This window comes from Ceraceosorus guamensis (genome assembly GCF_003144195.1).
Source record: "Ceraceosorus guamensis strain MCA 4658 unplaced genomic scaffold IE81scaffold_25, whole genome shotgun sequence".
In the NCBI taxonomy this organism is placed as follows: Eukaryota; Fungi; Basidiomycota; class Exobasidiomycetes; order Ceraceosorales; family Ceraceosoraceae; genus Ceraceosorus; species Ceraceosorus guamensis.
Genome location: NW_020290020.1, coordinates 108,695 through 134,738, shown reverse-complemented (window position 1 = coordinate 134,738; position 26,044 = coordinate 108,695). Strand labels below are relative to the sequence as shown.

General features: G+C 55.6%; 8 protein-coding genes across 8 annotated transcripts; 5 read left to right on the top strand and 3 right to left on the bottom strand.

Moving 5' to 3' along the window:
* Positions 1-749: 749 nt before the first annotated feature.
* On the top strand, positions 750-3,302 carry IE81DRAFT_323006 (DUF89-domain-containing protein). The gene is made up of 8 exons (XM_025513810.1): positions 750-1,170; positions 1,316-1,653; positions 1,729-2,130; positions 2,198-2,262; positions 2,340-2,561; positions 2,639-2,662; positions 2,737-2,833; positions 2,905-3,302. The coding sequence occupies exons 1-8, from the start codon at positions 1,072-1,074 to the stop codon at positions 3,170-3,172; spliced, it is 1,515 nt and encodes a 504-aa protein (XP_025370028.1). The 5' UTR covers positions 750-1,071; the 3' UTR covers positions 3,173-3,302.
* Positions 3,303-4,091: 789 nt separating this feature from the next.
* IE81DRAFT_347048 (hypothetical protein) lies at positions 4,092-6,059 on the top strand (the record flags this gene model as incomplete). Its single annotated transcript, XM_025516110.1, has 8 exons — positions 4,092-4,384; positions 4,449-4,587; positions 4,690-4,748; positions 4,844-4,984; positions 5,053-5,213; positions 5,290-5,576; positions 5,644-5,718; positions 5,784-6,059. 8 exons carry the CDS (start codon positions 4,092-4,094, stop codon positions 6,057-6,059), a joined length of 1,431 nt encoding a protein of 476 aa, XP_025370027.1.
* A 2,209-nt stretch (positions 6,060-8,268) lies between these two features.
* On the top strand, positions 8,269-11,963 carry IE81DRAFT_110857 (hypothetical protein). The gene is made up of 4 exons (XM_025510085.1): positions 8,269-10,071; positions 10,151-10,380; positions 10,443-10,807; positions 10,869-11,963. The coding sequence occupies exons 1-4, from the start codon at positions 8,393-8,395 to the stop codon at positions 11,631-11,633; spliced, it is 3,039 nt and encodes a 1,012-aa protein (XP_025370026.1). The 5' UTR covers positions 8,269-8,392; the 3' UTR covers positions 11,634-11,963.
* On the bottom strand, positions 11,737-14,993 carry IE81DRAFT_347046 (putative KGD1-alpha-ketoglutarate dehydrogenase; the record flags this gene model as incomplete). Its single annotated transcript, XM_025516109.1, has 3 exons — positions 11,737-14,177; positions 14,244-14,493; positions 14,571-14,993. 3 exons carry the CDS (start codon positions 14,991-14,993, stop codon positions 11,737-11,739), a joined length of 3,114 nt encoding a protein of 1,037 aa, XP_025370025.1.
* Positions 14,994-17,037: 2,044 nt separating this feature from the next.
* Positions 17,038-17,808, bottom strand: IE81DRAFT_110594 (hypothetical protein). Its single transcript, XM_025510083.1, has one exon. The coding sequence runs from the start codon at positions 17,703-17,705 to the stop codon at positions 17,223-17,225; it is 483 nt and encodes a 160-aa protein (XP_025370024.1). The 5' UTR covers positions 17,706-17,808; the 3' UTR covers positions 17,038-17,222.
* Positions 17,809-18,448: 640 nt separating this feature from the next.
* Positions 18,449-20,121, top strand: IE81DRAFT_110616 (hypothetical protein). The gene has a single exon (XM_025510084.1). The coding sequence runs from the start codon at positions 18,674-18,676 to the stop codon at positions 19,793-19,795; it is 1,122 nt and encodes a 373-aa protein (XP_025370023.1). The 5' UTR covers positions 18,449-18,673; the 3' UTR covers positions 19,796-20,121.
* A 336-nt stretch (positions 20,122-20,457) lies between these two features.
* Positions 20,458-23,051, top strand: IE81DRAFT_312953 (Nop domain-containing protein). The gene is made up of 7 exons (XM_025512474.1): positions 20,458-20,951; positions 21,022-21,177; positions 21,250-21,351; positions 21,423-21,728; positions 21,794-22,298; positions 22,371-22,554; positions 22,636-23,051. Exons 1-7 carry the CDS (start codon positions 20,634-20,636, stop codon positions 22,781-22,783), a joined length of 1,719 nt encoding a protein of 572 aa, XP_025370022.1. The 5' UTR covers positions 20,458-20,633; the 3' UTR covers positions 22,784-23,051.
* IE81DRAFT_341100 (hypothetical protein) lies at positions 22,793-26,018 on the bottom strand. The gene is made up of 3 exons (XM_025515637.1): positions 23,754-26,018; positions 23,428-23,687; positions 22,793-23,296 (listed from the first exon to the last, which is right to left on the bottom strand). The coding sequence occupies exons 1-3, from the start codon at positions 25,931-25,933 to the stop codon at positions 22,869-22,871; spliced, it is 2,868 nt and encodes a 955-aa protein (XP_025370021.1). The 5' UTR covers positions 25,934-26,018; the 3' UTR covers positions 22,793-22,868.
* Positions 26,019-26,044: the final 26 nt, after the last annotated feature.

Sequence of the window (26,044 nt, the reverse complement as noted above, 5' to 3'; positions counted from 1 at the left end):
TGTCACAAGCACTAGCTGCGACCCCGGTCCGTGTGGACACATGCAGAGACAGTCATGAGTGCCTCTGCGGTCGAGTCGTGAGCGGTGTCTAGTTACCACCTATATAGCTGCTGGGTCCTCTGCCCTCTCGGCAATCACGAACGTGCTGCTCCGTGCCTGATCGGTCGGAGTTCTGCTAGCTCAGACTGCGGTTAGGAGGGTTCGACGCGAATGATCGAGTCTTGTTAAGTATAGCACACATGCAGCGTATAGCGGCAGGCACTCGGCAAGCCACACGCAGCATGCGTCCCCAAGGATGTTCACCTGCAGCTGATAATTATGATGATGCTCATGATGCCGCTGCTGCTGCTGCTGGTGCGGTGGCTCAGGTTCGCGGCGGCAATCGGAGCGCGTCCACCACAGTCGTGAGTCGTGAGTCGTGAGTGCCTTAATTCACGAGCGAGCATCTTGGCACGTCCCTCGCCAAGCTGCTGCTGCTGCTGCTGGGTCTCGTTCTCTTCCGGCCGGGGCGTCTCCGCGCACGTCTCCACAAGAGGGTCGGAGCCCTAGGTTGCGCCACAGTCACAGTGTGAGTCATGCAGTGAGTCGCGATTGTGACTATCCAGCAGCGAGCAGCTATAGTAGGATGCAAGCAAAGCTGCAGCACAGGCAAGCCGAAAAGGTTGCTTCTGCATGCGCGCATGCGTGCTGCTGCTCCTGCCTCCTGCTACTGCTACTGTACTGCTACTGCTGCCCTTGCTTCTGCTGGCGCTCTCAACTCACGATCGAGCAAGGGACCGTGCGAAATCGTGAATCTGCTGCTCCTGCTGCTGCTTGTGAGATCGCGCGAGCCTAGGGAAACACACGAAGAGCCAAGGTCTGACGAAGCTACTCACGACTCGTGACTGCTGTCCTTTAGAAACCTTGGCGCCTTCTTAAGAGAGGGCTCCCACCATCTCTCTCCACTCATCTCCACAGATTCGTGCCCGTACTCTTTTGCCTACTCAGCTAGCAACGTCGAAAAGCCCTCAAGTCGGTCGCGTCGATCTCCACCTCCCACCAGCAACAGAAGCGTCAGCCGCCAACTTTGCGATGTCGGCGACGGGAGCTCAGGGGCTTGCAAAGCCCGTGCACAAGACTGTGCTCAATCTTGGTAATTTGCCACCTAAGCGAGCTGGATTCGGCGGAGGTGTGAGTGTTGTGATGGGGTAGAAAAATGTGGCTCCACCAAGCCGAGTTTGCCTGGTTCTCCCGACACCCAACAGCGATGGCTTCACAGAGAATGTGTAGCAAATGCTGATGCTTGCCGCATCAACGTCTTGTGCATCCCTTGCAGAGCTATCCGCGGACTCCGTCCCGCGTGGATCCCAACAACCCTCCTTGGCCAGCTTACAGAGGCTACCATGAGTTCTCGTTTGCGCACGAGACCATGGGCAAACGCTTGCCGACCATTCTGGGCAAGGCCATCGATGATACCATCAAGACGCTAAACGAACAGAGCAAGGAGGAATCGATGGTCGATCTGCTGCAATGCATCGAGAGGATGCAGGAGCTGATGAAGGATCTTCAAGCGAATGCGAAGCTCAGACCAGTTGTCGATGATGGCGAGGGCGATGTGGCGTTGTGGAACAAGGAGCTGGCAAAGTATTTCAGAGGCAAGACTTTCATGGATGCGTGAGTAAGCGATTTCGACAGAGGCGCTGCGCCCGACTTGAGCTTGCCTTGACGCTCAACGCGCTCGTATGACAGTCCATGGTTCTTTGCGGAAGCATACAAGTACCGTAGGCTGCACGAATGCTTTAGCATCTCCAAGCACTGGAAAGACTACGACGTCTTTTTCCGCCAAAAGTGCGACACCTTCTCTCGCTCGGGCACAGCCGTCTTTGAGCTCTCGACTCGCTTCGCCGAGCCGTTCCATTACGAAGCGAATGCTAGCGAAGACGAGAAAGTGAAAGCCAGGAAGCTCATCTTCCACGAGCTTACTCAGATCTGCTTGTGGGGAAATGCTACGGATCTAAGTCTGCTCATCAACATGACTGAGGAAGACATCAAGAGCCTTCAGAGCACTGGGGGAGAGCACCTGGCTGCGACTGAGAAGAACATCCTCGGAAATCACATCGACAGAATCTGGGCATTGCTTTCCAACATCAAGTGAGTGATGATCCGGAACCCAACAGGGCTACGCTCATAGCCACGCTCACACCTCTAATGTTGGCAGAGATGGTCGGCTTGACTTTGTACTCGACAACGCAGGATTCGAGCTGTACTGCGATTGCGTGTATGGTGAGTGCACTCGCAGAGCGCGAGTCGTGGTGCAATGCGTAAAGCTGACGAGATATTCTTCACTTGTTTCCCCGCAGCGGACTGGCTCATCCAGTCTGGCATCGCAAAGCAGATTCGCTTCCACGGCAAGAGGTTCGCTTGGTTCGTCTCCGACGTCACACGCAAGGATTGGGACTGGCTGTTGAATAGCATGATGTACGGCAGCCTGTTCAGCACTGCTACGGATGATCAGCTGCAGTCCCTGAGGCAGCTCGCTGTGCGCTGGAAAAATTACGAGAAGGAGGGCAAATGGGTGTATGGTGAGTCACACGACGAATCCTTGGTGCCTGAAGCACAAAAAGCCCATTCTGACCACTTACCTGTTGATGCCACTCAGAGCAACATCCCTTCTGGTGTACTGGTACGTCGAGCCGCAGTCCACGACTCGCACCTGCAAGCGCTGATATCTCCTATGCTTCCGATCCTTGCACGCAGGCTACAGCTTTTGGTCTTTGCCTTCTGAAGCTCCGGACCTCTTTTTGCACCTGTCCGAGAGTGATTGCGTCTTCTTCAAAGGCGATCTGAACCACCGGTGAGCTCGCGGCGGCTTTTGCATGCCTCGCGTGCACTTCGTCTCATCTGCTCCTCGCCTCCGCCTCGCAGTAAATTGACTTATGACTGTCAAGCTCCATCGCAAACTCCATTCGACATTGCGATTGGACCCTTGGCTTCGGAAGATGGCGCACCTCCGGTCGTCTCGCTCAGGACAGTCAAATCCGATGTGGTCGTCGGGGTGGACGAGGCGACAGCTGCTAGATTGGACAAGGAGGAGCCGGGATGGCGGATCAGCGGCAAGTACGCCGTCGTTTTGCTCAGCGAAGGCGATGCGGAAAGGAAACCAGTGCAACTGGGAGGCGAAACGCGCCCCTAGGTGCGAGCACCTTGGCCGCTCGTCGCTGCCATTGTTGGCCACGTCTCAAATCCGCCTCGTGCACTTCAAGCTGCAACGCCTTCTTCTACAAAGTCGCTTCGCAATTTGAATCGATATGTCATACACGCAATGGTTTCGACGTGAACTTTTCGTGAGCTTGAAAAGATGCCATTCGGCAAAAACGTGACTAAGCTCTGACGAGCCATGCTGCTGGGCGCTGGACACCATGCACGCACTGGCCCGGGTCAAGGAACGAATCTAGAGCCATTTCTGTGCCGCGAGCCTAGAGCCGCTGCCCGGATTCCCCGAGTGCTTGGCTTTGAGCTTCAGTCAAGCGTACGCCAGGCATCAGCGTCACAGCGAAGAGTCAAGTCTCAACCCTCAAGTCAAAGTCGAGTCAAAGTCGAGTTTTGAGTCAACAGTTTTGAGTCTTGAGTCGTGAGTCAACAGAGGAAGTGGAGGGCAGATATTGGTCACGTGACGCCGTGATTTTCGCGCTGCAAAACACAACAAACATGGTAACCGAAGTGCATATGTGGCGGCGAGCAGCAGCTCGAGGAAAGTTTGGACGCTCGCTGCTTTGTGTTTCCTCCACTACACTCATCACCCATCGAGCATGAGATGCGTCAATACAAGCAAACAGACGATTTGGATGCAAAGTGGGTGAAGAGGGTAGAGATTGCCGGGACGAAGCACGAGGGTTACGAGGACTTGCAGGGCAGACAGCAGTCTAGCGGCTGTTGAGCTGGCTGTCCTGGATAGATGCCATCCGAAAGGGCAATCCAGAGCATTCGGTTGTCATTGCCGCCTGCAGAGCTGCGCACGCTGCTTCAAGACGATCAGATGGCATGTATGAAAGGCGAGATCCGCAGACGTCAAGTATTGCCACGCTCCTCATTGAAGAACGCCGACGTTGGTCATGTCGGCGCCACCCTTTCCAGTGCCTGCAGGCATGCGATGGGATGCACAGCTCAAGAGGTTCTTTGCGCTGCCGCCTTCGCAATCAAAAGTAAAGACTAAACGTGCTGATGATAAGGAGAAAGCAAAGGAAAGCGCAGGAAAGCGCAAGCTCGTCATTCGTGCAGACCCTCCGGCATTTGAGACGCCGGCAGACGCCATGTCGGATGGGACACCTGCTCCGCGAAGTCAGGCATTTCAGGGATTGGCGATGCGGAGTCGAAATTCTATGCCAAGCTTGACTCAAAGCTCTCGGTGAGTTCCTGTCGTAGCATCGATCTGCAGGCCAGCAGAGCCCGCTTACCTCAATCAAAAACAGAACACGAAGACTTGCGCAACTTCATCTGCAGGTGCGCGAGGCCAGAGGTATCAGGAAAGGAGATGCAATCCGCTGCTTGTGGATCAGCATGCAGGATGAAACGACCCCACCTCTTGTAGACAGCAGTCTTCGAATTCAAGTGAGTGCATCGCGCGCGCGCGCGCGCGCGCGCGCGTGCTTCGATGACGGCTATCACGGTTGCCACGTCATGTGCCACTACTGATCGTGCCTCGATATTCAGACCAGTCCTGAAGCTCCGCAAATGCTACTGTGCACGATGTCTCGTCTTGTAGTGTTCGGGTGAGTGGTTGAGTTGGTGTGAAGGGATTGTCTTGCTGCCACAGTAGTTTGTGCATGCCTTCTAATTTGACATGTTTGCCTGCCTTACCTTGAAGAGATATAGAACATGCAGGCAAACGAGAGGGCCCTGCATTCAATGCTGACCGACGGATCGAAGGCGGACAATCCTTGGAACTCGGCTGGCTTCACTCTCCCTTTGACAGAGCTCCGTACACCAAAGATCTTGACTTCATGTGGTGAGTTCGTTATAGCTTTCTTGACCCCGTGAGCGGATCGCTGGCTCACCCAGTCGAACTCACAAAAGCGTGCCTTACGCGGGACGTGGTGGCACGGTAGCAATGGCTTTTCATCAACGAAGCCGCCAAGATTGGCGCCGCCATTGGCCACAAGATGCAAAATCACCTGAGATACCGCGTGCTGCCTTCGTCCTAACAAGCGACAGGAGGAGTATGTATGCAGCGAGAGGTGAGGCGCAATCGCAAGGTCGTTCGGTGTGGGACTCGTTGCTGATGAGGCTGCTCCCTCCTCGCACCCTTCTCAGTGCGAGACGGACGCGCAGAGGTGCTGTTTGTCGCCGATACATGGCAACAGCTTGACTTGCCGCCCGGACACAAGCTCAAGTTTCACTCCGACATCCTTCGCCTCGCCTTCATGCCTGATCGCGCGTTGATCCTGGGCTTGCGCTCTGGCCTATTGAACATCTTGAGTCTGGAAAATTTGGAGCGAGGCAATATCAAAGTTCGCCCTGGACCTAGTCTCGAGGGCGCAATTGCCTCCATTGATGATGACGGGCACGGTGGACTCATCGTGAGCACGACCCGGGGTAGCGTGAGTGATTAGGACTACAGGCCTCACTATCATTGAAGCAACGCCTGACTGTCACCGCTGTCATCAGCTCTTAAGGCTCGACAGGGACGTCAATATCGCCATGCAGTATTGCGGGCATGTTTCGACGGCTTCCATGACGTTAGTGAGTCGCTGTTGGCCAGGATATGCATATCTCTCCTGCGCTGACACCGCTTCCTGTACGCTCAGTGTGTGGTTGTTAATCCCGTCCAAAGACTGATCGCAGCCGAAGGGGAGGATCACGTCGTCCGAATTTGGCGCTTTGAATCTCCCAACGTCATCTGGTCTAGCGATCGCTCACCGGCATTCCCTACCATCTATCCAAGCGCAGACTTTCCCGATGCTGCGACGCACCGGAAAGACGAACCCAATTTCGTGTTTACGGAACCGCTCAGCATTGCATGGCGGTATGATCGCTTTGGGCTTTTCATCTCACACAAGGACACGGTGTACTTCTTCGAGTGACGATCATACCACGCAAGATCTCTTCATGGCCCTTGGGTTTGTTGTAAGGGGAGATGATGCGCCCAATGGCAATTACGAATGATGGGTTCGCACCACGTGCTGACACTCGTGTCAATGGTGCAGCTGTCATAGGCACCTGTAGGAAGAACCTCAGCCCGCCAGATATCTATGAGCCCTCTGAACGCTTTGGTGCGTCATCGGAAAGGAGCAGCTATCGTCTCGAACACAAGTACTAGCGCAGAGCGACGGAGCCGCCTGGTGAGATGCTTCAACGCATGCGACGAGCTTCTTTCAAGGATGATGACCAGGCCTGGCGTCACGGCGTCATGGCAAGCAATGTCGTCAGCGACTCCGGTACGGACACCTGTAAGCAACAAAATCTTTACTTACTCATCAGAGCATAGGACTGGCTCATAGCACGTTTTGCCTTGACCACAAGCGTATGATTTGCAGCAGACTGGGGATGGTAGGGCCAATGAATAGGTCTTCAGTGTGGATATGGGGCTTCGCTTTCGGCCGCAATGTACTTGAGCAACGTCCCGACTATTTGCATCGCATTCAGGACAGACGAGGCACTGTGAGAGGTGGGTTTATTATTTCTTGTACTCACTCTCACTGGTAGGGAAACAGGTCGAACTTGGACCATGAGTCCTAGAAGCAAGCAGCGCAGTAGTTGCTTCAGGGATCTTTGTTGGGAGCGCTGCATACGCTGCCCAGCCGAGGTCATGGCGAGAATGGCACTTGCGGCCGATAGCTTGGCATGTAACTTCATTTCGGTCGCTCTTGTTGTGCAGAAGACAAGACATAGGCTTTTGGACAAGTTCAAGTGGTGACGGCAATGCTGAGCAGAGAGGGCTCGTGCTGGTGGGGTGCGCCATTTTGTAGACGAAGCGGCTCGCGCTACGCTGTGCCATTCTGGACTGTTCACCGGGCACTCATCCTGACCACATCCTGGCCAAACAACGGTCAACAGTGATGTCTCTGCTTCTTGATGACGAAGGGCGCAAGCGTGTTCGGACGCGAGTCAGAGTATGTCAGACCATGATCATTGTTTTGGCTCATTTTGGAAGTAGGGTGGTGGGTCACATAGTCATGGTCTACCCAGAGAAGCGCCCCTTCGTCCCAGAAGGCTTGATTTGTTGATGGACGCCCGTGTGGATATGCATCGAGGCTCGCCAAACACACTCACGCCACGCACTCTGGAATCTCAGTGCCTGTGGCTGTCATTGCGTCCACGCTAACGACGACGACATTCAGCATCCGTTTCGTCCTGTCTGTGACGCTTCGCCGCTCCCATGCCTGTTAACTTCAGACGAAGGCTCGATGATATCCGCTGGGATGCCCAACCCGACAGCTCGATGGATGGCTGCTTGCGCTCAAAAACAGTCACGCGATTGAACGCAGCAGCACCGCCACGACCACGACGAGTACACGCGCACAGAGGTGCGGACCGTGCGCAGCCAGCTCGGACTCAAGACTCACGACTGCCCCTCAATCAGCTGCACGTAACCCTAATCGCAAGCGTATAGGTACATGAAGAGGCGCATATACCGGCACGTTGTGCGGCGCGTGCATGCTGGCCGTCGGCTGGCAAAGGATTTGCTGTGCAAGCGGCTGCTGCTCGCTGCATACTCAAGACTACTTACTGATGCTGGATGGCACAGCGGCGCGCGAAGATGATGTCTGGGAAGTTGGCCACAGGAACCTACTGTACGAGTGCGCGAGGATGCTGGCCGAGATGAGCGCGCGGCGCAGAACCTCAGCAGCGTCGTCCGTCTCCGCGTGTCATCAGAGACCTGACTCTGACACAGCAGCAGATGGGCTGCCTATTGTATAGCTTTGACCGAAGAGGTTCGCATTCACGATTCGTGTCACAGCAAGGCAAGCACAATAAGCAACTATACGCGGATGCGAGTGTACTTTGCAACTCGTCTGTCTCATCAGCACGATTCACTGCGCCCACTTGCCCATTTGAGCCAAATAAGCACTTTCAATCGTCGAGTATAGCAAGACTCGAGCTCACGTTTACGTACGTGCGACACGGCCGCGGACTGCAGACATCATCGCAGAGGTCATCGCTGTAGCTGTAGCCGTCGCAGGCCAGCCCTTTTGCAGAGCCTATCGCGTGCTGAGCAAGCATAGGTGCTGAATCTTCTCCGCCTGCGCCGATTGCGCCTGTCATCATCCAGGCGCACCGCCGCCCATGCACCGCAGCGTAGTCCTCTTTCAGCCATCACACTCACTGACTTGGTGACTCGCAACTGCATGCTGCATGTGGGCTCCGCCGTTCTCACTTTTCGCCGCTGCAAGATCGTCCTTCTGATGTAAAAGCTATGCCAGCCTCATCCTCGCCTTCATCGCCAGCTGTCGAGGTCGACGACTCTCAGCAAGGCGTCCTAGACGTCGTCCCATCTACCTCTCCCTCCACGTCCCCGGCCAAGAGCGACACGAGCTTCACATCTAAGGCGGGAGCTGCTACCTCTGGACAAAAGAAGAAGCACAAATCTGTGCGCTCCCTGACGAGAGAGTACGAAGAGACCTCCTCTCCAGTCTATCCTTCTTCAGAACGTGGGCCGAGCATCTCCTCTACGCTATTCCCTCCATCGTCCGAGGAGGGCCAAGACGTCGCAAGACCTGATCTGAGCGGAAGACGAGCCTCAAATTCGTCCAGCGGGTCGACCAAAGGTCAACAATCGGGGTCAACCCACGCTCGAGCTCCGTCTGTGCTGCTCGCATCTGGCAGCTATCCATCCACTCTTTCGCCAGCATCCGAAACGAGCCCTAATAGACCGCGCACTATCAGTGGTAGTAGTCTAAGCGCTGAGCAGCTGCGAAACACCAACAAGGCTTTGGGCATTGCGAGCGCGGGCTACCCCTCATCTTACTCGAGGGAAAGGAAATTGAGTTCTACCTTTGAGGGCAGCCCTGAACGCAAGGCGGTGCCGCTACCTGAGACGACCCAGGGTGCAGGGGCTGCGCCACAAAGGCACAACATGGAGAGAGAGACAAGTTTGGAAAGTAAGGGCGGGCTGCCGGCGCTCCGCGTCAGTGTACAGCCAGCAACTCCATCGCTCAATGGCTTCCCAGAGGGAGAACAGGCTCGCGCGACCGAGGCAGCCAAGGCATCCCGTACTGCCGAGGAGCAGGAGGAGGCCTACGAATCTCTAGATGCCTTCCCGAGCGATGCGACTTCGCCGTTGGACAGGCAAAGTTCATCAGCGTCATCTGAACTGACATCCGGTGGACTTTCGCTGAGCGCTTTGGATCGGATGAGCCCCGCAGAGAGGCGCGAGCATAGCCGCATGCACTCCACTGTCCATGCCAGGAACCTGTCGACATTCTTCCCGAGACCTGGTACGGAGGCAGAGGCAGAAGCAGATGCTGCTCAAGCGGCAAGAAACTTTTCTGGCGCAGCTCCAGCCGATACCACGGAAGCAACTCTGGCACCGGCTTCCGCCGACGGAGGTGCCAGCTTGCAATCTAGCTCCAGCAGGAGCAGAAGAGGACATCATCGAAAACACTCCGTCAATCATGCGGCGATGTTGGATGCTAGAGGCGGAGTTCAGACGCACAGCCTCGGCTCTTCCCCAGGCGAGGTGTCGGCTGGAGGGCTGTCATCTGCCAGTCCTATGTCTCCCGTATCCGCAGCGACGGGCAAGTACGGCTCGGATGTGCCCCCTTGGGAAGTTAATGCTCCTTCGTCGCTGGACAACTCGGGCCCACGTCACGCACCGCACGCAGCTGCGACCGCATTCGGGTCTTCCTCTTCTTCCAGCTCCCTCGCGGACTTGTCCGGTCTGCCACCTTCCGCCAGACCCCTCCTCTTGTTTGGTGCGGTGCACTTTGCTGTAGGAGCGGGACTATGGGTGGCCGGACAGGCGGGAGACTCTTTGGCCATGACGGGTCTGGGATATCTTGTCGTATTTGACGCGCTCGGTAGCTGGTGCGAAGCCGGCGGACAGTGGGCTACCACCAAAGCTAAGGCGGAAAACAAGGCTGGAAAGGTATACGGGTGAGTGCTAGGATGTGAGCGTAGAGAGTGGAGGTGCGCCAGCGCAGCTCACGCTGCCCTCTGCTCTACATCCACACAGACCTCAACGAGTCGAAACGCTGCTGCACTTTGTGCAATCTATATACCTCGTATTCGCATCCATCTACGTCCTCAAAGAGTCGATCGAGCACGCATTGCTGGAGGGTTCGGAAGAGGTGCATGCAGAGGACAATGCGGGGTTGCACCTGCCTAGCGGGTTACTGCTGGCTGCCAGTGCAGCCGGCCTTATCAGCAGCATGGTGCTCGGTAATCATCAAGGCCTCGTCGCTGGTGAGTTGCGATGAATGTTGACCCTGATGCGCATCGTTGCTGACTTTCGGTGCTCGCTCAAGCGTGCGGCATTTCTACTGCGGCTGCAGACTCTCAGTCAGGTCGCACGGTTAGGAGCCGAAGAGGGCACGCGCGAAAAGCCTCAGTGCTGGTCGATCCGGCCACACTGGCTGGTCCATTCCTTTCTCTGCTCTCCAACCCTTTCAGCTTGACCATCCTCTTCTTCAGCCTGGTGCTCACGCTCGCCAGCATCGTCATGCCTCCGTTTCAGGTAGCTGCGTTGGACAAGGTACTCGCAGGTCTGGAGAGCGCCGCGATGATTTATATTGCGTACCCGGCTAGCAAGGCGCTGGGAAAGGTCCTTCTCCAGACTGCGCCTGAGAAGTGGCAGACACAGAGCGTACAGCTCATGCATACCCTCAAGACTGTAAGTAGCCGTGCTGGCTTCGATTGAAAAACGTGCTGTTCTGACCCTAAAATTTACGCAGATTGAGGAGCACCCGCTCGTGACCTACGTAGCACCGCCGCACTTGTGGCAATTGACGCCCAAGACGTCCGCCTTATCTGGTCCACAGGGACAAGTGCCTTCGATCCTTTCAGGCGGTGCGCATGTGCAGCAGACGGGTCCGAGATCTGCCAAGGCAGCGTCGCTCATCGCCAACGTGCAAGTGTTTTTGCACAAGGAAGCGACAGACTCGGACGTGCTCAATGTGACTAGGTGGGCTTGGCAATTAGCTGCACCGGCTTTGGGAGCGGGAACGGGAGCTAGTGCAGGAGAAAGCTTGAGGGGTAGCTTGAGAGCTGGTGAACTGGTCATTCAGTGCAGCAGAGAGGGCAGAGAAAGATCGGGCTGTGATCATGAGCATGATGGGCACGATCATGATCACGCACACGCACACGCACACGACGACTCTGCCCATCGTCACCATGATCATGACCGCCACGAACACGTGCACCACGATCATGCCCATCATCACCACGATCACGGTGCACACAACCATCAGGATCACTCTCACTCCCACAATGGGCACGGTCACGCTCATAGTCTTGCACACGACCATGGCCACGATCACAGCCATGATTCTGGGCAGAGCCAAGGCACGATCAAAGGCGCGAGCAAAGACCAAAGCCACAGCCACAGCCACAGCCATGAGCATGCCCACTCTCACTCTCATGCACATGACCACGCGCACCACGGTCACACTGACGATTCCTCTAGCCAGAAACACAATTCCCATACGCACACCCACTAATGCAGCCGCTTGGGGCGCGGTAGTCGCGCGCAGTCTCGAGCATCCCCAGTCTCGTGCAATACATTGATTACGATTCATATTCGCAGCCTAGGCGCGTGCACGGCTAGTGACCATCGCTGGCGACGCGCTCGACGTTGAAAGCGTCGGTGAGGTACTGCTCCACCTCTGCCTGGTGGGCGCGCTTGGAGCCGGTGGCGACGGAAGCGTAGGGAGGTCTGGAAGCCAGAACGGCGAGGGTGTCCTTGTGGTGTTCGGTGTGTCTGCAAGCCGTTCTCAATCTAGGTTGGACATAAGACCAAGCACCGTTATTGAGTGGTTCTTCCTGCACGTAAGCCAAATCCGCATTGGGATACTTGTCCAGATGAGGCGTAATCATGTCGTAAGGAAAGGGAGAGATCTGCTCGATGCGGCTGATTGCCACATCCTTGATTCCCTTTTCCCTCCTCCAATTCAACAGGGCAAAGTAGGTCTGTCCGCAGGTGATAATGTGCCTCTTGATCTCTTCGGGCGGTGCCAATTCATCCTTGCCCTCGCTGGCGTGCGGCTCGGCGATGTAGCGTTGGAAGCCAGTGCCTGGCAAAAAGTCGTCCAGCTTGCTTCTAGCTTCGGGATGGCGCAAGAGGGATTTGGAGAAAAAGGAGATGAGAGGTTTGCGGAAATCACGGTGGACCTGCCTGCGCAGCACGTGAAAGACGTTGGCGGGTGTGGTGCAGTACACGACGGCCATGTTGCTATCCTGATGCTGACGGTTCATCTTTTCGGGCGAAGGAAAGTGGAAAGGGTGATCGTCGCACAGCTGCAGGAACCTCTCTGGACGGGCAGAAGAGTGCTCAGGTCCTTGTCCGTCGTAGCCGTGAGGCAGGTTCATCACGAGACCCGTGCGCTGCAACCATTTCCTCTCTCCAGAAGCGATGAATTGGTCAATGATGCACTGCGCATTGTTGGCAAAGTCGCCAAATTGAGCTTCCCACACCGTCAAATTTTTGGGGTCCACAAGACTAAAGCCAAGCTCGAATCCGAGACAGCCAAATTCGGAGAGGGAAGAGTTGCAAACCACGAACGGCGCCTGCTCTTTGGAAAGGTTGTTGAGCGGCGTCCAAGTCTCTTCCGTCTTTTGGTCGTGCAGCACGGCATGGCGCTGAGAAAAGGTGCCTCGCTCAACGTCTTGACCAGACACGCGCACGTGGTTGCCCTCGAGAGCGAGCGAGCCAAAAGCGAGCGCTTCACCAGTGGACATGTCGATGCCCTCTCCATCGTCGACCGTCTTGCCGCGCGCCTTGAGGATACGGGCAAGGTTGCGGTGCACAGTGAAACCTTCGGGGTAGGAAGCCACCGCATGTCCGATCTCGGTCAGGCGCTCCTTCGACACACCAGTGTCCTTATGATCGAGGATCAGCTCGTTGAGCTCCTTGGGCGAAGGGAAACCATCCCACGCCTCGGACAGCCATTCGCGCTCTCCCGGCGTGTAGTCCTTGGATTTCTCCGCAGCTTCCTCAAGCAAACCCCAAACCCACTTTTTGTGCTCCTCAATGTCCTGCTCCGTAAAGCTTCCCTCCTTGACCAGTTGCTCAGCGTACTGAGTCAGTGTAGGCTGCTGCTTGGCGATCGCCTCGTACATTCTAGGTTGCGTAAAGCTGGGCTGATCCGTCTCGTTGTGGCCGTGTCTTCTGTAGCACACCAGGTCGATGACGACGTCCTTTTTGAATTTCGCGCGCCAATCGGCGGCCAGCTGGCTGACAAACGTCACGGCTTCGACGTCGTCGCCGTTGACGTGGAAAATGGGTGCGTCGATGGCTTTTGCAATGTCGCTGGGGTAGGGCGTAGATCGGGCAAAACGAGGATCCGTGGTGAAGCCGATTTGGTTGTTGACGACAATGTGGATCGTACCCCCCACGGCGTAGTTGGGCAGATTGTACATGCCCATCGTCTCGTACACCACACCTTGTCCGGCAAAAGCGGCATCTCCATGCATCAACAAAGCCATGCTGGTCTCGCGAGCAGTGTCACCCGCAAAGTCCTGCAGCGCGCGAGTCTTGCCGATAACGAGCGGGTCTTCTGCTTCCAGGTGAGAGGGATTTGCGACCAGGGACAGCGCCACCTTTTTGCCGGAAGGCGTTGGACGCACATAGTTGGCACCCAGGTGGTACTTGACATCACCACCTCCCTCTCCGTCGTCGCTCTTGCCGGCAAATTGATGCAAGATGGCCTCCACTGGCCTGCGAATGACATTGGCGAGGACATTGAGACGTCCACGGTGAGGCATTCCGATGGTGATGGAGTTGACGCCGTGCTCGACGGTGCGGTCAATGAGCGACTTGACACCCGGCACCAGCGACTCGCCACCTTCCAAGCCGAAACGCTTCTCGTTGGGATATTTGGAGGAAATGAAGCGCTCAAAGGAGTCTGACCAAATCAGCCTATCGAGGATGGTGCGCTTCTCTTCCGTGCTGTACTTGAACGGCTCTGGCAGCTCGATGCGCTCCCGCAGCCAGTCGCACTTTTCGCGATCGGGAATGTGAACGTACTGAACTCCGATGGATCCGCCTGCGTGGTGGTCATCGGCGCATCAGCACGGCTGCCCACGCAACCATCTTCACTCGCAGAACTCACAATAGATACGCTTGACGGCATCGATGACTTCGCGAATGGTCATGCGATCCTTGCCGTGCTTGATGAAGTTGGGCAGTAGACCAGGTCCCAATCGCATCTCACGATCCAAATCCTTGTCAGACCAGCCATAGTGCTCAATGGTCAGTTCCTTGGGAACGGCATCGCTCAAGTCAGGATGCAGGATTCCCAAAGGATCCAATACTGCGATGCGATGACCTCGCACTTGATATGCGCGGACAAGGAGTTGCAGCTGTGGCGCCGTACGAGCAGAGCGTCAGAGATCGCGGTGCGCGAGAACGATCAGACCGGGCTGGCATGTGAACACACCTTGAGATGATCGTCGACGTGGCTTTCGCCGCCTTGGCTGAGGGAGGAGGTGTCGATGGGCGGTGCGTCTACGGGCAAAGGCATGAGCGTAGGGGGAGGCCTGAAAGCGCCCTCGCTCTTAATACCCATTTCGATTCCTCTAAAGTAGACGTCCCAAGAAGAATGAACGGATTTGGGATCCTCTTCCCACAATCTCCTCATCTCCTCCACGTAGTAGGCATTGTTGGTGTGCATGAACGAGTCGGATGCCGAGGGAGCGTTGGGTCGAGAGACGGGTGCTGCTCGACAGGTCGCCGCGCTCGTGGACAGCGGTCTGCTGAGACTGGCGGCGGCGCTGGCGCAGGCGGTCGCTTGAGAGGGCGCTCTCAGGCTCGCTAGAGGCGCGCCTGGCACCGCAAAACGGCGCGGCACTGCGCGAAGCATCTTGACTGGCGACTGGCGCGGGTCAATGCGATGGGATGACTGCGATTCAGGGTGTTGCCACGCCGAGTGGCCAGCTTTGGAGTGATGGAGTGGCAAGTCAAGGTGCAGTCACAAGAAAGAGGGTTCGGAATTGTGAGCGTGTGTGCTGCGTGCGTCCACTCCACCCTGATGACTTACTTCTCTTTCCGCTCGCCGCTCCTTGCTGCACGTCTTTTTCGCTTGACCCTGCTAGCTGTGGTGTGTACGCGTACAGCACAGCTGTGCCTGCGCTTTGCTGCTGCTGCTGATGCGTCGCACGCGCCCTCCTTGTGCATGGCGCTCATCACACGTCTGCTGCTGCTGCTGGTGATGAATGCGCGCATGCTGTGCATCTCCCCCTGCGCCCAGATTGACGCCGAGCGTGTGACCTGAGCTCGTGCCGCGCGCGTATACGTGTGCGTGCAGCCCCAACAGCGCGCGGATGCGCGCTCCGTCGATGATGCCGTTGTGCGCCCCACCGGGCCGAGCTCCGCCCCACGTCGCACGCACGCGTGCAGAGCAATGATCGGCGTTTTCGGCCGCGCGAGGGGGAGCGGTCTGTCGGCCGGCTTGTCCAACTCTGAGTGCGCTCGCCCCGATCCAGCACTACGACCGTAAATCACACATCCCAGTCGTGAGTGACTCACGACTCGTGCAACACAAACTCTGGCTGTGACTCTTGATCCACGACTCTGGTCACGCGACTCGATCTCGACCGTCGGCATGTCTACCAGCTTCATTGCGGCTTCTTTCCCTGCCTTCATTGCGTCCGAGATGGATGTCGCATGAAATCTTCTGGAAAGGGATATGCAGGTCTTTGGGAGCACGAAGGCAACGTCACGACTCGGCCGTGACGGGCAGGGACTGTGGTACGACATTGCGTGGCACAAGAGCTTGTCATCAAGCCAATACTGATATTTCGTGACTGGAGCATCCTTCGCTATGCTTTCGTGTTTTAGGTTTGTCAAGGCATGAAAGACTGGCGAGTCTTTTATATCACAATCACACTCTGGACTCTCGTGTCGCTCAGACTTGTGTCTCGGATCATGAAACAGCTCGACGCTTGATCACGTTTTGAAGCGTGAACAGTGCCGTGACTTTTGATAATTTCCTAGCAAGAGCGTAAAGGTGGGTCCACAGGCTTGACCGACGTCGTTGAGCAGGCGCTCAGAGTTGAGGAGGCATTCAATTTCTATTTGAGACTCAAGAATCTTCTAAGAAATGAGATCGAATAAGAGCCTTGAGCTTCGAATTCGGGCTCGAAAGCTCAGAGTCCTAAGTCAATCGTGAAGGTTGATGATTTATGATCAGAATCAATCAAAATAATAGCTTGATGAGGAGATCTTGGATCGACAAATTGTATCACGTGCCGTGCCCCGCGCTCCGCTCGGAAGCATGAGCCACCGCAATCAAGAATCACGTGAATGCATGGAAAGATGCAAACAGCACGTTTTTACCCATGCCTCCCGGCAGCCATATCATCAGCACTCGTCGAGCGGGGGCGACTTTTGACTCGTGACTGCCACACAGGCGTGAGTCAGGACTCAAGACTATGGCCCACATGGCGCACTCACAAAAGTTGTGCGCATTGCGGACAGCTTCTGGTCCGCTGAAGCAAAGGCTGACATGTAGAATCTTGAATGCGATTGGGACAGGATGCCCAAGAACAACACTACTACACTGTGACTGAAATTACTACTACTACGTTCATCAGGCATGCACGACAGCGGTGCTCGCGCAGCGGTACGGAAGCTGAGGTCTCGAGCTGCAGCTGGGAGCCGGCCCGCTCGAGATTGACGAATGATTGAGCATATGACATCTGCAAAACGCTTTCCGGCCATCACTCCACGACCACATCATCGATCCTTGTGGAGGGCTTGGCCAGGAGATGCATTCACCCTCCTGCCTCGCCACGCTAACCTCCACAATACGAAGATCAGACAAATTGAGAGGTGCAAGTCATTGCGCCGCGGCGAGCGCGCACGCAGCAAGCAGCAGAAGAGGAAGACGCTCCCGCGCTCCCGCACCCTCCCGCTCGCTGCTGCTCAAGCTGAACTTGCAGCCCATCTCGCGCACTGAAGATTGGTGCGATTTCCATGCATGCACCAGCAAGCGTGTCCACATGCAACATATGGACGCATGACAGGAAGGACTCGCGACTCTCAGCCACTAAACTTTAATCTCTGTTGCGTGCCCCATCTTCTCTTTGCATCATGCGATCAAATCGTCAAAGTTTAATCGCCGCTGCTGAATCTCGCGCATCTCGACTCGCTGGCGGGATTCGGCGAGCCGAGCTGCAGAGGTAGACAGATTGGAAACGGAAACGAGCCGGAGCCGCAAGATTGCAAAGGGAAGAAGAGCAAGGGTCTCGAGCAGTACCTCTTGATATCGACGCACGTCTGGGTCGACTTTCCTCTGACAAAACCATTTGGGACGTTGGCAGGAAGAAATGCGCAGAGATGAGTAGGAGCAATACTCGACCGCTTGCTTGAAGCTTTGCCGCAGTAGCGCTCGGCAACAGGTGCAGGTGCAGCACTCATCGATCTCGAAGCCAAGCGAAGAGCACCATGCAGCGCATAGACTCGCTTGGAAAAGCGAGTCGTGCCTTTTCGGCACGGTGCGTGTTATCGTGAAGCGCTGAAGCGCCTTTCTCGTCGCTTCGATGACCGGTAGCGTGCCACTGTGGACGCCCATATTCGCCAGCGCTGCTTCAACGTGCAACACAAGCGCAGCTACACCGCAAAAGCTTTGCACTTTCGACCCGATGTGCACAGACTTAGACGGGCTTCCTGCATACACGCTCGTCCAACCCTGTCATCTATTTCAAGGCAGGCACCAGAACGTCACCCTACATCGGGCTTTGGGACGGCCTCGTGATCTTCTCGAAGGCATCGTCTTGCATGCACCGTGGTAGTATTCGTCCCGCTGCAACGAGCGCCACGACGGTCAGTGAAACGACAGAAAGCTTTGCTAAGCCGGCAGCGATGAGGATTGCGATCGCGACGGGGCAGGATTTAGGTAGTGCTAGTGCGCTCTACCCATCACCTATCGGGCCAAGTGTTACTTTGAAACGTAGAACTCGGCTGGCAGCGGCGCCCATCGAACCCTATTTTTCTTTCGAAACTCTTGCCGAGACAGCCAAGAGCTTCCGTGCGCTGGCACATCAACACGGTCGAACGTGCCTTTATGGCGAACAATCTCCACCTGTCTGAAAACACCGCAACCTTCTGAAAAGTCACCAGGCTCACCGCGGGCCTTTGCAACGATCGATGTCATGTCATTCCCCACCCTCGATCTCGTGCATCGTCGTGGACCCTCATTCGACCTCGGTCAAAATCCAGTCTACCTCTGATCTCTCGATCTGTACGTCGCAGGAGTATCGCGATTTAGCGGGTTTCGATGCGCTGCAAGATCGATGACATACAGCAGCGGGTCGGAATGGGATAGATCGCCCAGCCCAGCGACGTTCTTGCGACTGGCGAGTTTCAAAGGACTGCAGCATGGCAGCAGGTCGAAAGACGGGAGATCGATGAGGCGAACGGCGGCCCTGTTGCGCTGCTCGGAAATTTGCTGCAACGCTTCCAAGTATAGGTTGTCCGAGCTGCAAATCGTTCTTTAGGCGCATCCATAGAAAGGTATAAAAAAGGCGCTTTTGAGCCCACATGTCCTTCCTCCTCAGCCACACTCTCACCGTAACGAGTTTATCCAAGATGTTCTCTGCTACACAATTCAAGACTCTTGCCCTCGCGGCGCTGCTCTTCATCAACACGGTCAGCGCTGTCGACACGCTCGGCCGTCCAGTATCATCGTCTGCACAGTGCGACAGCATCTGCCAACAGGTGCACGACCCCAACGCTGTCGAGTCCATCGGCCGTACCATCGAGTCTTCCATCTCCTCTACTGGCAACTACGACATTCTTCTGGGTCAGCGTTCCGCCAACGGTGTCGGTTACGACGCCTCGACCATCTGGAAGCTCTGGGCTAAATCCCTCGAGAGCTCCTTCTCGTCCAGCGTCAGCCATCTTCAGGAGTCTGGACATGCCGACGACAAGGTTTGCATCGACAAGGCTACCCTCGCTAAGCTCACGGCTGCCTCGCTCAACTGCCATTCTCACGTGAAGGGCAGCGGCGCGCTCGGCGGTGCAGCCGGCGGAAGTGTGTCTTGGTCTTACAACACCTCGGGTGGCGACAATCCTCAGGTCGGCTGGGGTGCTGGCGTGGACACTTCCGGAGTCAATGCTGGTGGTGACTCGAGCGCGTTCGGAAGCGGCTCCAACGTGCATCATAATGTAGGTGGTGGATCATCCAGCTTCACCTCCACCGGCGGGTCCACTTCCACCTCCAGCTCTGGTTGGGGCAGCGGCAATGTAGCCAACGGGATCTGCTTCCAAGTGCGCTCGAAGGAGAACGGAAAGCTGTTGACGACGTACGGCTCAGAGTACGCTTTTGCGAGATTGGACGGTTATCATTCCACCTTCCGTGCTCATCCGATCAAGGGGCAGGATGGTAGCTTCCGCCTGACGGAGATCAAGAGGAATGGCGCGACTGTGAGCTACCCTGTCAAGATCAACAGCGCCCTGGGACAGTTCAAGCCTCTGTACGGTGACAAGGATGCCGTCTTCACATTCAAGCCCACGCAATTCGGAGACAGCTGCTGGGGCTCGCCCGGTTTCAAGATGGCCCGTCGTCAAGATTGGGGAGGTTGGGGCCCCAACTACCGCGCCACCAAGTCTTCCTCTGCCGACGAATGCGTCGATGTTGAGCTCGAAGAGGCCGACTGCTAAGCAAGTCTATATGACACGGAGTCCAAGGAAATGTACTCCATGACTAGAGATCTGAAGGGCATGCAAGCAGTGTAAGCAACTATGCTACGCTGAATGAAATGCAGTGGAACGTGCCGCGGCCGTGCCGTTTCGCAAGAGATTGACCCGTGTCTTCCTCTATCTGGTGCTATTGACCTCCTCAACGGCTTGTTCTTCCTCTATCAGAAAGGACAGCCAGCCTTTTCCAGGGTCTTCGTCGCGTGTGAGGGCCGTTCTGGGAGTGATCAACGATGTGCCTTGCGAACTCCGCGTGTATCAAAGTCCGATGTTGTCTCGAAATTGTCAGTGGTAATGTGGATCAAGAATGTCGGCCAAAATCTGGACGGCAGTCATGCAGCGGTCGAGGAGTCGATGTGAATTTGGATTTGAGTACAGAGCGATGAAATGAGGCTCGAGTGAGACCCAGCATCTTGACGGTGAGTCGTGAATCGATCAATTGTCTGACGAGTGAGTCTTTGAGTCAGAGTCAAGAGTTTAGAATTTTGAGTCTGAGTGGTGAGTTAGTGAGTGTTGAAGCCAACGCAAGGCAAGCAAGGTCACTCACGTGACTTGCACATTTGCACGCGAGTCAAGTCGCAGACGCTCAGGCGACTCAACTCACCACTCTAATATGTCATGACTCTCCCACTCTTTATTTTATCATCATCAACACTCTTGACTCGATCGTGGCTGCGCATGCAAGGCATGCATCACTCCTTCTGACTCATCCCGATCCACGAGTCTTGACTGCTGCCACCTCCTGCTTGATCAGGGGCCCAGTGGTGCGCAGCTCCACCACCCACGAGTCGGCCCGAGCATCATGGCTTCTTACGCTGACGAGCTACTAGCGGATCTAGGATCGGACTCGGAGGGTTCTGGAAGAGAGTCGCCAGAGCCCGTAGGAGACAATGGTGCAAATGCGCAAGCACCGGTTGCGGACGCTGGAGAGGGGAAGGGGGAAGACATGGAAGTGGATGGGGCTGAAAGCCAAAAGCTGATGAATGTTCCAGAGGGAGGAACGCGACCCGCCGAGGAGATGGATCAGCAAGAGGTGGACAGGATGAATTTGAAGGATGTGCACAGCGTTCGGAGTGTCGCCAAGCTTTTGCAGGGGTCAAAGTTGCAGGAGACGCTCAGAGTAAGTGCTTGCATTCACTGCGAGAAGGTGGGCAAGAGGATTGGACTGATGCGTCTCTGCGGCTCTTCAGGCTATCGATGTGTACATCAACCAACCGGGGCCTTCAGCTGAAGGTGCCAATCAAGCCATGGCGGCTTCTTCCGAGGACTCGGATGAGTACCGCTTGATCGTCAAATCCAACAATTTGGCAGTGGACATCGATAATGAGGTGCTCATTGTACACAAGGTGAGTACGAGGGTTGGCGTTGGGCTACGAGTTGCCCGCCCTAATCGACTGTCGCTGATGCTCCACGCACAGTACATACGAGATCACTACGCCCCTCGCTTTCCAGAGCTAGAATCGCTCATTCCCAACCCTTGGGATTTTGTGCGCGCGGTACAAGCTTTGGGAAACGACGAGGTGCGTGGGGCGCCGGTCATCGCTTCGAATGCAAATGCAAGACAGCTGACCTCCCATTCGCACTCTCACAGAGCCTCACCAAGGCTTCCTTGGAGCAAATTTTGCCACACGGCACGGTAGTGGTGATCAGCATGACGGCATCTACCACACAGGGCAAGCCTCTATCCACTCAAGAATGGCGCCGGGTCGAAGAAGCGACGGAGTCGGTGTTTGAGCTCGAGGCAGCTCGTAGAAAGATTCTGTCCTACGTCGAGAGCAGGATGACTTTGATCGCGCCTAATCTGAGCGCTGTGGTGGGCACGCGAGTCGCCACCAAGCTACTGGGTGTCGCTGGAGGTTTGACGGGCTTGAGCAAGATTCCTGCTTGCAACGTACATGTGAGTGGCGCGGTCTAGCATGGTGTGATGGCCGAAATTAACCCTGGCAAGCTCCTTGCGCGCAGCTCCTCGGCGCATCCAAGAAAGCTGCCACTGGCTTCTCGACCGCTTTCCACAATCGACCCGTTGGCTTCATCTTTCAAGCGCCGCTCATACAAGAGGTGGGCGAGGAGTATCATCGACAAGCTCAAAGGATTGTTAGTGCTAAAGCAATGCTGGCCGCTCGAGTGGACATGAATGGCTCGGACAAGTACGGCACCTACGGCGCGAGGATTCGCAAAGAGCTGGAAAAGAGATTGGAAAAGCTTCAAGAGCCACCGCCAGTCAAGATGACCAAAGCTCTGCCGATCCCGAAAGAAGGTGGAAAGAAACAGCAGAGAGGAGGTAGGAGAGCGAGAAAGTTGAAGGAGATCAATGGAACGACGGATTTGAAGAAGCAGCAAAATAGGATGGAGTTTGGCAAGGCGGAGGATGAGGCGGGCATCTTTGACGAGACGGTGGGGTTGGGCATGATGTCTGCTGGGCAGACTGGGCGTGTGAGAGCCAAAGTTGCCAACAAGGCGCACGCTGGTAAGTCATCGACGTCTGTGCATAGAATTTGTGTCCGCGCCTGACTCGAAACTCCCTCTTCACCTTGACTAGCCAAAATGTCAAAAAGCAACAAGGACCGGCTGGCAGCTTTGAAGGGCAGATCGGCCGCTTCTGCATTGGACGCTGGCGGAGAATCGTCAGGTACAGCTTCCAGTCTGTCCTTTACCCCAGTGCAAGGTATAGAATTGGTCGACCCTTCTCGCCAACGACGTGTCGATGAGGCGAATGCAAAGTGGTGCGTGACGAGACGAGGCGACGAGCGAGTGTAGCGGATCGCGAATGGAACTGATGCGCAAAGTGCTCTTTCTCATGACAGGTTCAAGGAAGGCACGTTCTCGCTCGCGCCTGGAGCCAGGGGCAATATCATTCCTGGCTCTTCAACTTCCGGTAGCGCTGTGCCTTCCGCACCAGGAAGTATGGGACCTCCATCACTACCGCCAACCAAAAGACCGCGAGTGGAGTAGGAGCTGATTCACGTTGGACTTCGATCAAACTTGCAAATCTTTGTGTACAGTACTATACATGGCGCAAGCATGAGCGTGCGTTCTGTCACTTGGGACATTCCACCCTGCGCCTGAGCACCTCTCTGGCGGTGTTGAGATCATAATTCTCCGCAATTCCGAGGTCTTGTTTGAGCGCGACCCAAACTCTCGTATGGTTTGCTGGGTCCTCATCGAACAGAGCTCTAGTAGCACGAGACAATGTCCACTTTTCCCTCGCATCGGTAGACAGAAGCGTACTGGAAGCGGTCGAAGAGGACGTCTGATCGACGTTGGCGGCGGAGAGATTGAGAAGAAGAATAGTATCGCGCAAACGACGCCAGGCTGCTTCGGGCTGTCTTCCTAGGCCTGTCAACTGTCCCGAGCTGACTTGATTTTGCGCCAGTGTGGATAGGGAATTTAGGACGGACATCCAGCCGCTTGTATAGTCACGCTCGAAACGCAAAGCTCCTGCTTGATCAAATCTGTGTGATCCACCTACAAAAATTGCAGGTGGTTGGACGCCATGCGATCAGTATGAAATTGCAGCTGGACGTCTCGATAGCGGAAGCGAGAGAGAGAGAGAGAGAGAGAGAGGACATAGAAAGCATCGCGATGGATGGACTTACCTGAAATGATGACTCGATCCACTATGTGCTGCGAGACATTGCGGGCAACCAAACGATAGATTGGAATGCTTTCGCTTGGTTGAAGCACCGGAACGAGATGGGAGAGGTGCGTTTCGAGCAGCGATAAGCTTGGTATGAGACCAGGTGTGGGTGAATCTTCTTCATCTTCATCTTCGTCTTGGTCCATGGCTGCTTTTGCTTCTTTTTTACCCTGTGCGATCGGCAAATGCTCGCGTGGAGGAGAAGTAGAGCTCCAACGTCTGCAGTGAAACGCCGTTCCAATCAGATCGAGGTTGCCTGAAGGTCTGGCGTGCGCAAGGACTCACCGGAGCGTGTACTCTCGCATAGCTTCCGTCACTTCGGACGTGACGAGGCGCACAAGACCTTTGCTAGCTCTGTCGCCAACCTTTTCAAACCTCTTTCTGGCCTCTTGCCAGACATCTTCGTCCGCATTCGTGACTTGCTCGACGGAAGCGTTCTTAGAAGCACGCGCACCCACACCCGCAGCAAGCGGTCTCAAACTCGATCCGCCTCTCATCCCTCTCCTAACCAATTCTCCCAAAGACGCACCATCCAATTCCTCCTCTTCCCTTTTGCCCGTCCAGCTTCTTCTGGTCTCTCGTGCCATTTTGGCCTCCGCCGTATCCATATTCAGATCCACATTCAGCTGCATATTATGACCTTCTTCCGACAATCTTCTCAACGTTTCCACGACGTACAAGCTGGAAAGGAAGGCTTTGAGCAGACGAGAAGATCCTCGCAGTCCACGAACCATGTCGCTCTCGCTGCTAGAATCTTGAGACGCTATCCCACCGGGCAAGGCTCGTGCGAATGCGCCCGATAAAGACTCGAATGCATCTAGAGAACGCGTCAAGCGTTGATGATACGTCGACAACAGATCGTCTTGAATAGCCAGGAAACCGAGTCGCTGAACGAGCAGCGTCAAAGGTCTGGACCTTTCCGATATGGCTTCGAGGATTTGACACAGCCCTCGAGCGGATCTAGTCGTCTTTTGCACGCCTCTTCGGTCTGACGTGTGATTGCTGCGATTATTGCTGCTGCTATTGGAAATAGCAGACCAGGTCTGATTGGAAAGATCCTCCTCCGCCTCGGTATCCATATCCGCAGAGCTGATCAACCACGCATCCTTGTCTTCCAAAATTTCTTGCAGTCGTTCTTGAGCTTCCGTCCTTTCGCCCTCCAACCAAGCATCAAACGTTGTCGAATCTCCCAGCAATAAATCCGAAATCTTTTCCGCTTTGCCTAGCGAGGATGGATGAAAAAGCTGTTGGAGCTCGCTGTCGAATGAGAGCAGGATACTGACAGTGTGCGCTAAGACTGCTGGTTTCTTTTGCAGCTGCTCCTTGGACGCCAGTACCTTGAGACGTAGCGCAGCCAGCACGAAATGCACCAATTCTCTGGGCCCCACTTGCTGCAAGCCTCCCTGATCGCACAACCAAGTGACCTTTCCATTTCTCGCGTCAAAGAGGGAGTTGTAGGATCGCAATAGGTTGGACATGTGATTGACGTACCACTGAGGTTTGTCCAGCCGATTGGTGCTCTTGTCTCCGTCGAAATGATACGCAAAGCGGGCTAGCAGAGGTTCCATAAGTACCTTGACAGGCGCAAGCGGCGTATAATCCGTCGATCCAACCTTTGCATCGCTCTGAGCGTCATAAGAAGCTTTGCCGATCAATTTGGCACGGATAGCCACCCTCTGCAATCTGCAAAGACGCTGCCAAGCCTGCTTGACCTGCTTGCTTTCCAAAGTCGAAGATGCGCTGCGAATCGCTTCTCCTCGCGCTTCGGCGATTTCTGCAGAGACGGGCGGCCAGCCGGATTCTTCAAGTGCGCTTCTCAACCTCGCTTCCAGCTTTTCGTTGAGTTCTCTCAGTGCTGCGTCCCTCGTAGCCGTCAGGTAGGCCATCAGCGTAGATCCTTGATCGATCGCATCTGCTCCCGCATACGCCTGCCCGGCTTGCCCAATCAGAGAGGATAAGCTCTGAAGAGCTCGCAATCCCGCTTTTGCGCTTCCGTGTTGATCCTCTGCTCCTCTCAAAGTGTCCTGCTTGAGCTGTTCCGCACGCGCCAATAGCGCCACAAAGGGCACAGTCTTGTCCGCTCGCATCAGCTCTCTTCTCTGTTCAGTCAACCGTCCCAGCAGTCCAGGCACACGTTGTTGTCCCCTCTCATCCAACAATCCCATGGACGAAGCGAGCGTCATGACCTCATCCTCAACCTCCTCGATTTGACGAGGCAGATCGCTCAGCTCTTGCTTCTCTTCGAGTGCGCAACGTTGCGCTTCGAGCAGCTCTTGGACCAAGGCTGATCGACTGAAATTCAGCGATGCTTCACAGCGAGGAAGGATGTCCGTCTGAAGGGAGTGCAGCGCGGATGAGAGGGAGGAGGTGCTAGGTGCGCTGGAGAGCAGAGGGTGAGATAAGAGAGAGGCGTGGGTAAAAGCTTCTTCGGAACTCGACCTGGACTGCGCGACCAGCGATTCCATCTTGACGCTGCTTTGATGTGAAGCAGATGCACGAGGGAGGGTGGGATAGCATGTGGTGTGGCAGATGTGAGAGGTTTCAAAAGTGCGATGCGATGCGATGCTTTCATCGAG

Coding starts and splice junctions, on each gene's coding strand:
- IE81DRAFT_323006 (XM_025513810.1), top strand. CDS start 1,072: ATGTCGGCGACGGGAGCTCAGGGGCTTGCAAAGCCCGTGCACAAGACT. Junction 2,562..2,638: donor GGAGGGCAAATGGGTGTATG/GTGAGTCACACG, acceptor GATGCCACTCAG/AGCAACATCCCTTCTGGTGT. Junction 2,834..2,904: donor AAAGGCGATCTGAACCACCG/GTGAGCTCGCGG, acceptor TCCGCCTCGCAG/TAAATTGACTTATGACTGTC.
- IE81DRAFT_110857 (XM_025510085.1), top strand. CDS start 8,393: ATGCCAGCCTCATCCTCGCCTTCATCGCCAGCTGTCGAGGTCGACGAC. Junction 10,072..10,150: donor AAGGCTGGAAAGGTATACGG/GTGAGTGCTAGG, acceptor ACATCCACACAG/ACCTCAACGAGTCGAAACGC. Junction 10,381..10,442: donor TCATCAAGGCCTCGTCGCTG/GTGAGTTGCGAT, acceptor TGCTCGCTCAAG/CGTGCGGCATTTCTACTGCG.
- IE81DRAFT_110594 (XM_025510083.1), bottom strand. CDS start 17,705: ATGGGCGTCCACAGTGGCACGCTACCGGTCATCGAAGCGACGAGAAAG.
- IE81DRAFT_110616 (XM_025510084.1), top strand. CDS start 18,674: ATGTCCTTCCTCCTCAGCCACACTCTCACCGTAACGAGTTTATCCAAG.
- IE81DRAFT_312953 (XM_025512474.1), top strand. CDS start 20,634: ATGGCTTCTTACGCTGACGAGCTACTAGCGGATCTAGGATCGGACTCG. Junction 21,729..21,793: donor TTCCTGCTTGCAACGTACAT/GTGAGTGGCGCG, acceptor CCTTGCGCGCAG/CTCCTCGGCGCATCCAAGAA. Junction 22,299..22,370: donor TGCCAACAAGGCGCACGCTG/GTAAGTCATCGA, acceptor CACCTTGACTAG/CCAAAATGTCAAAAAGCAAC.
- IE81DRAFT_341100 (XM_025515637.1), bottom strand. CDS start 25,933: ATGGAATCGCTGGTCGCGCAGTCCAGGTCGAGTTCCGAAGAAGCTTTT. Junction 23,688..23,753: donor ATGCGAGAGTACACGCTCCG/GTGAGTCCTTGC, acceptor GTTTCACTGCAG/ACGTTGGAGCTCTACTTCTC. Junction 23,297..23,427: donor GGATCGAGTCATCATTTCAG/GTAAGTCCATCC, acceptor CAATTTTTGTAG/GTGGATCACACAGATTTGAT.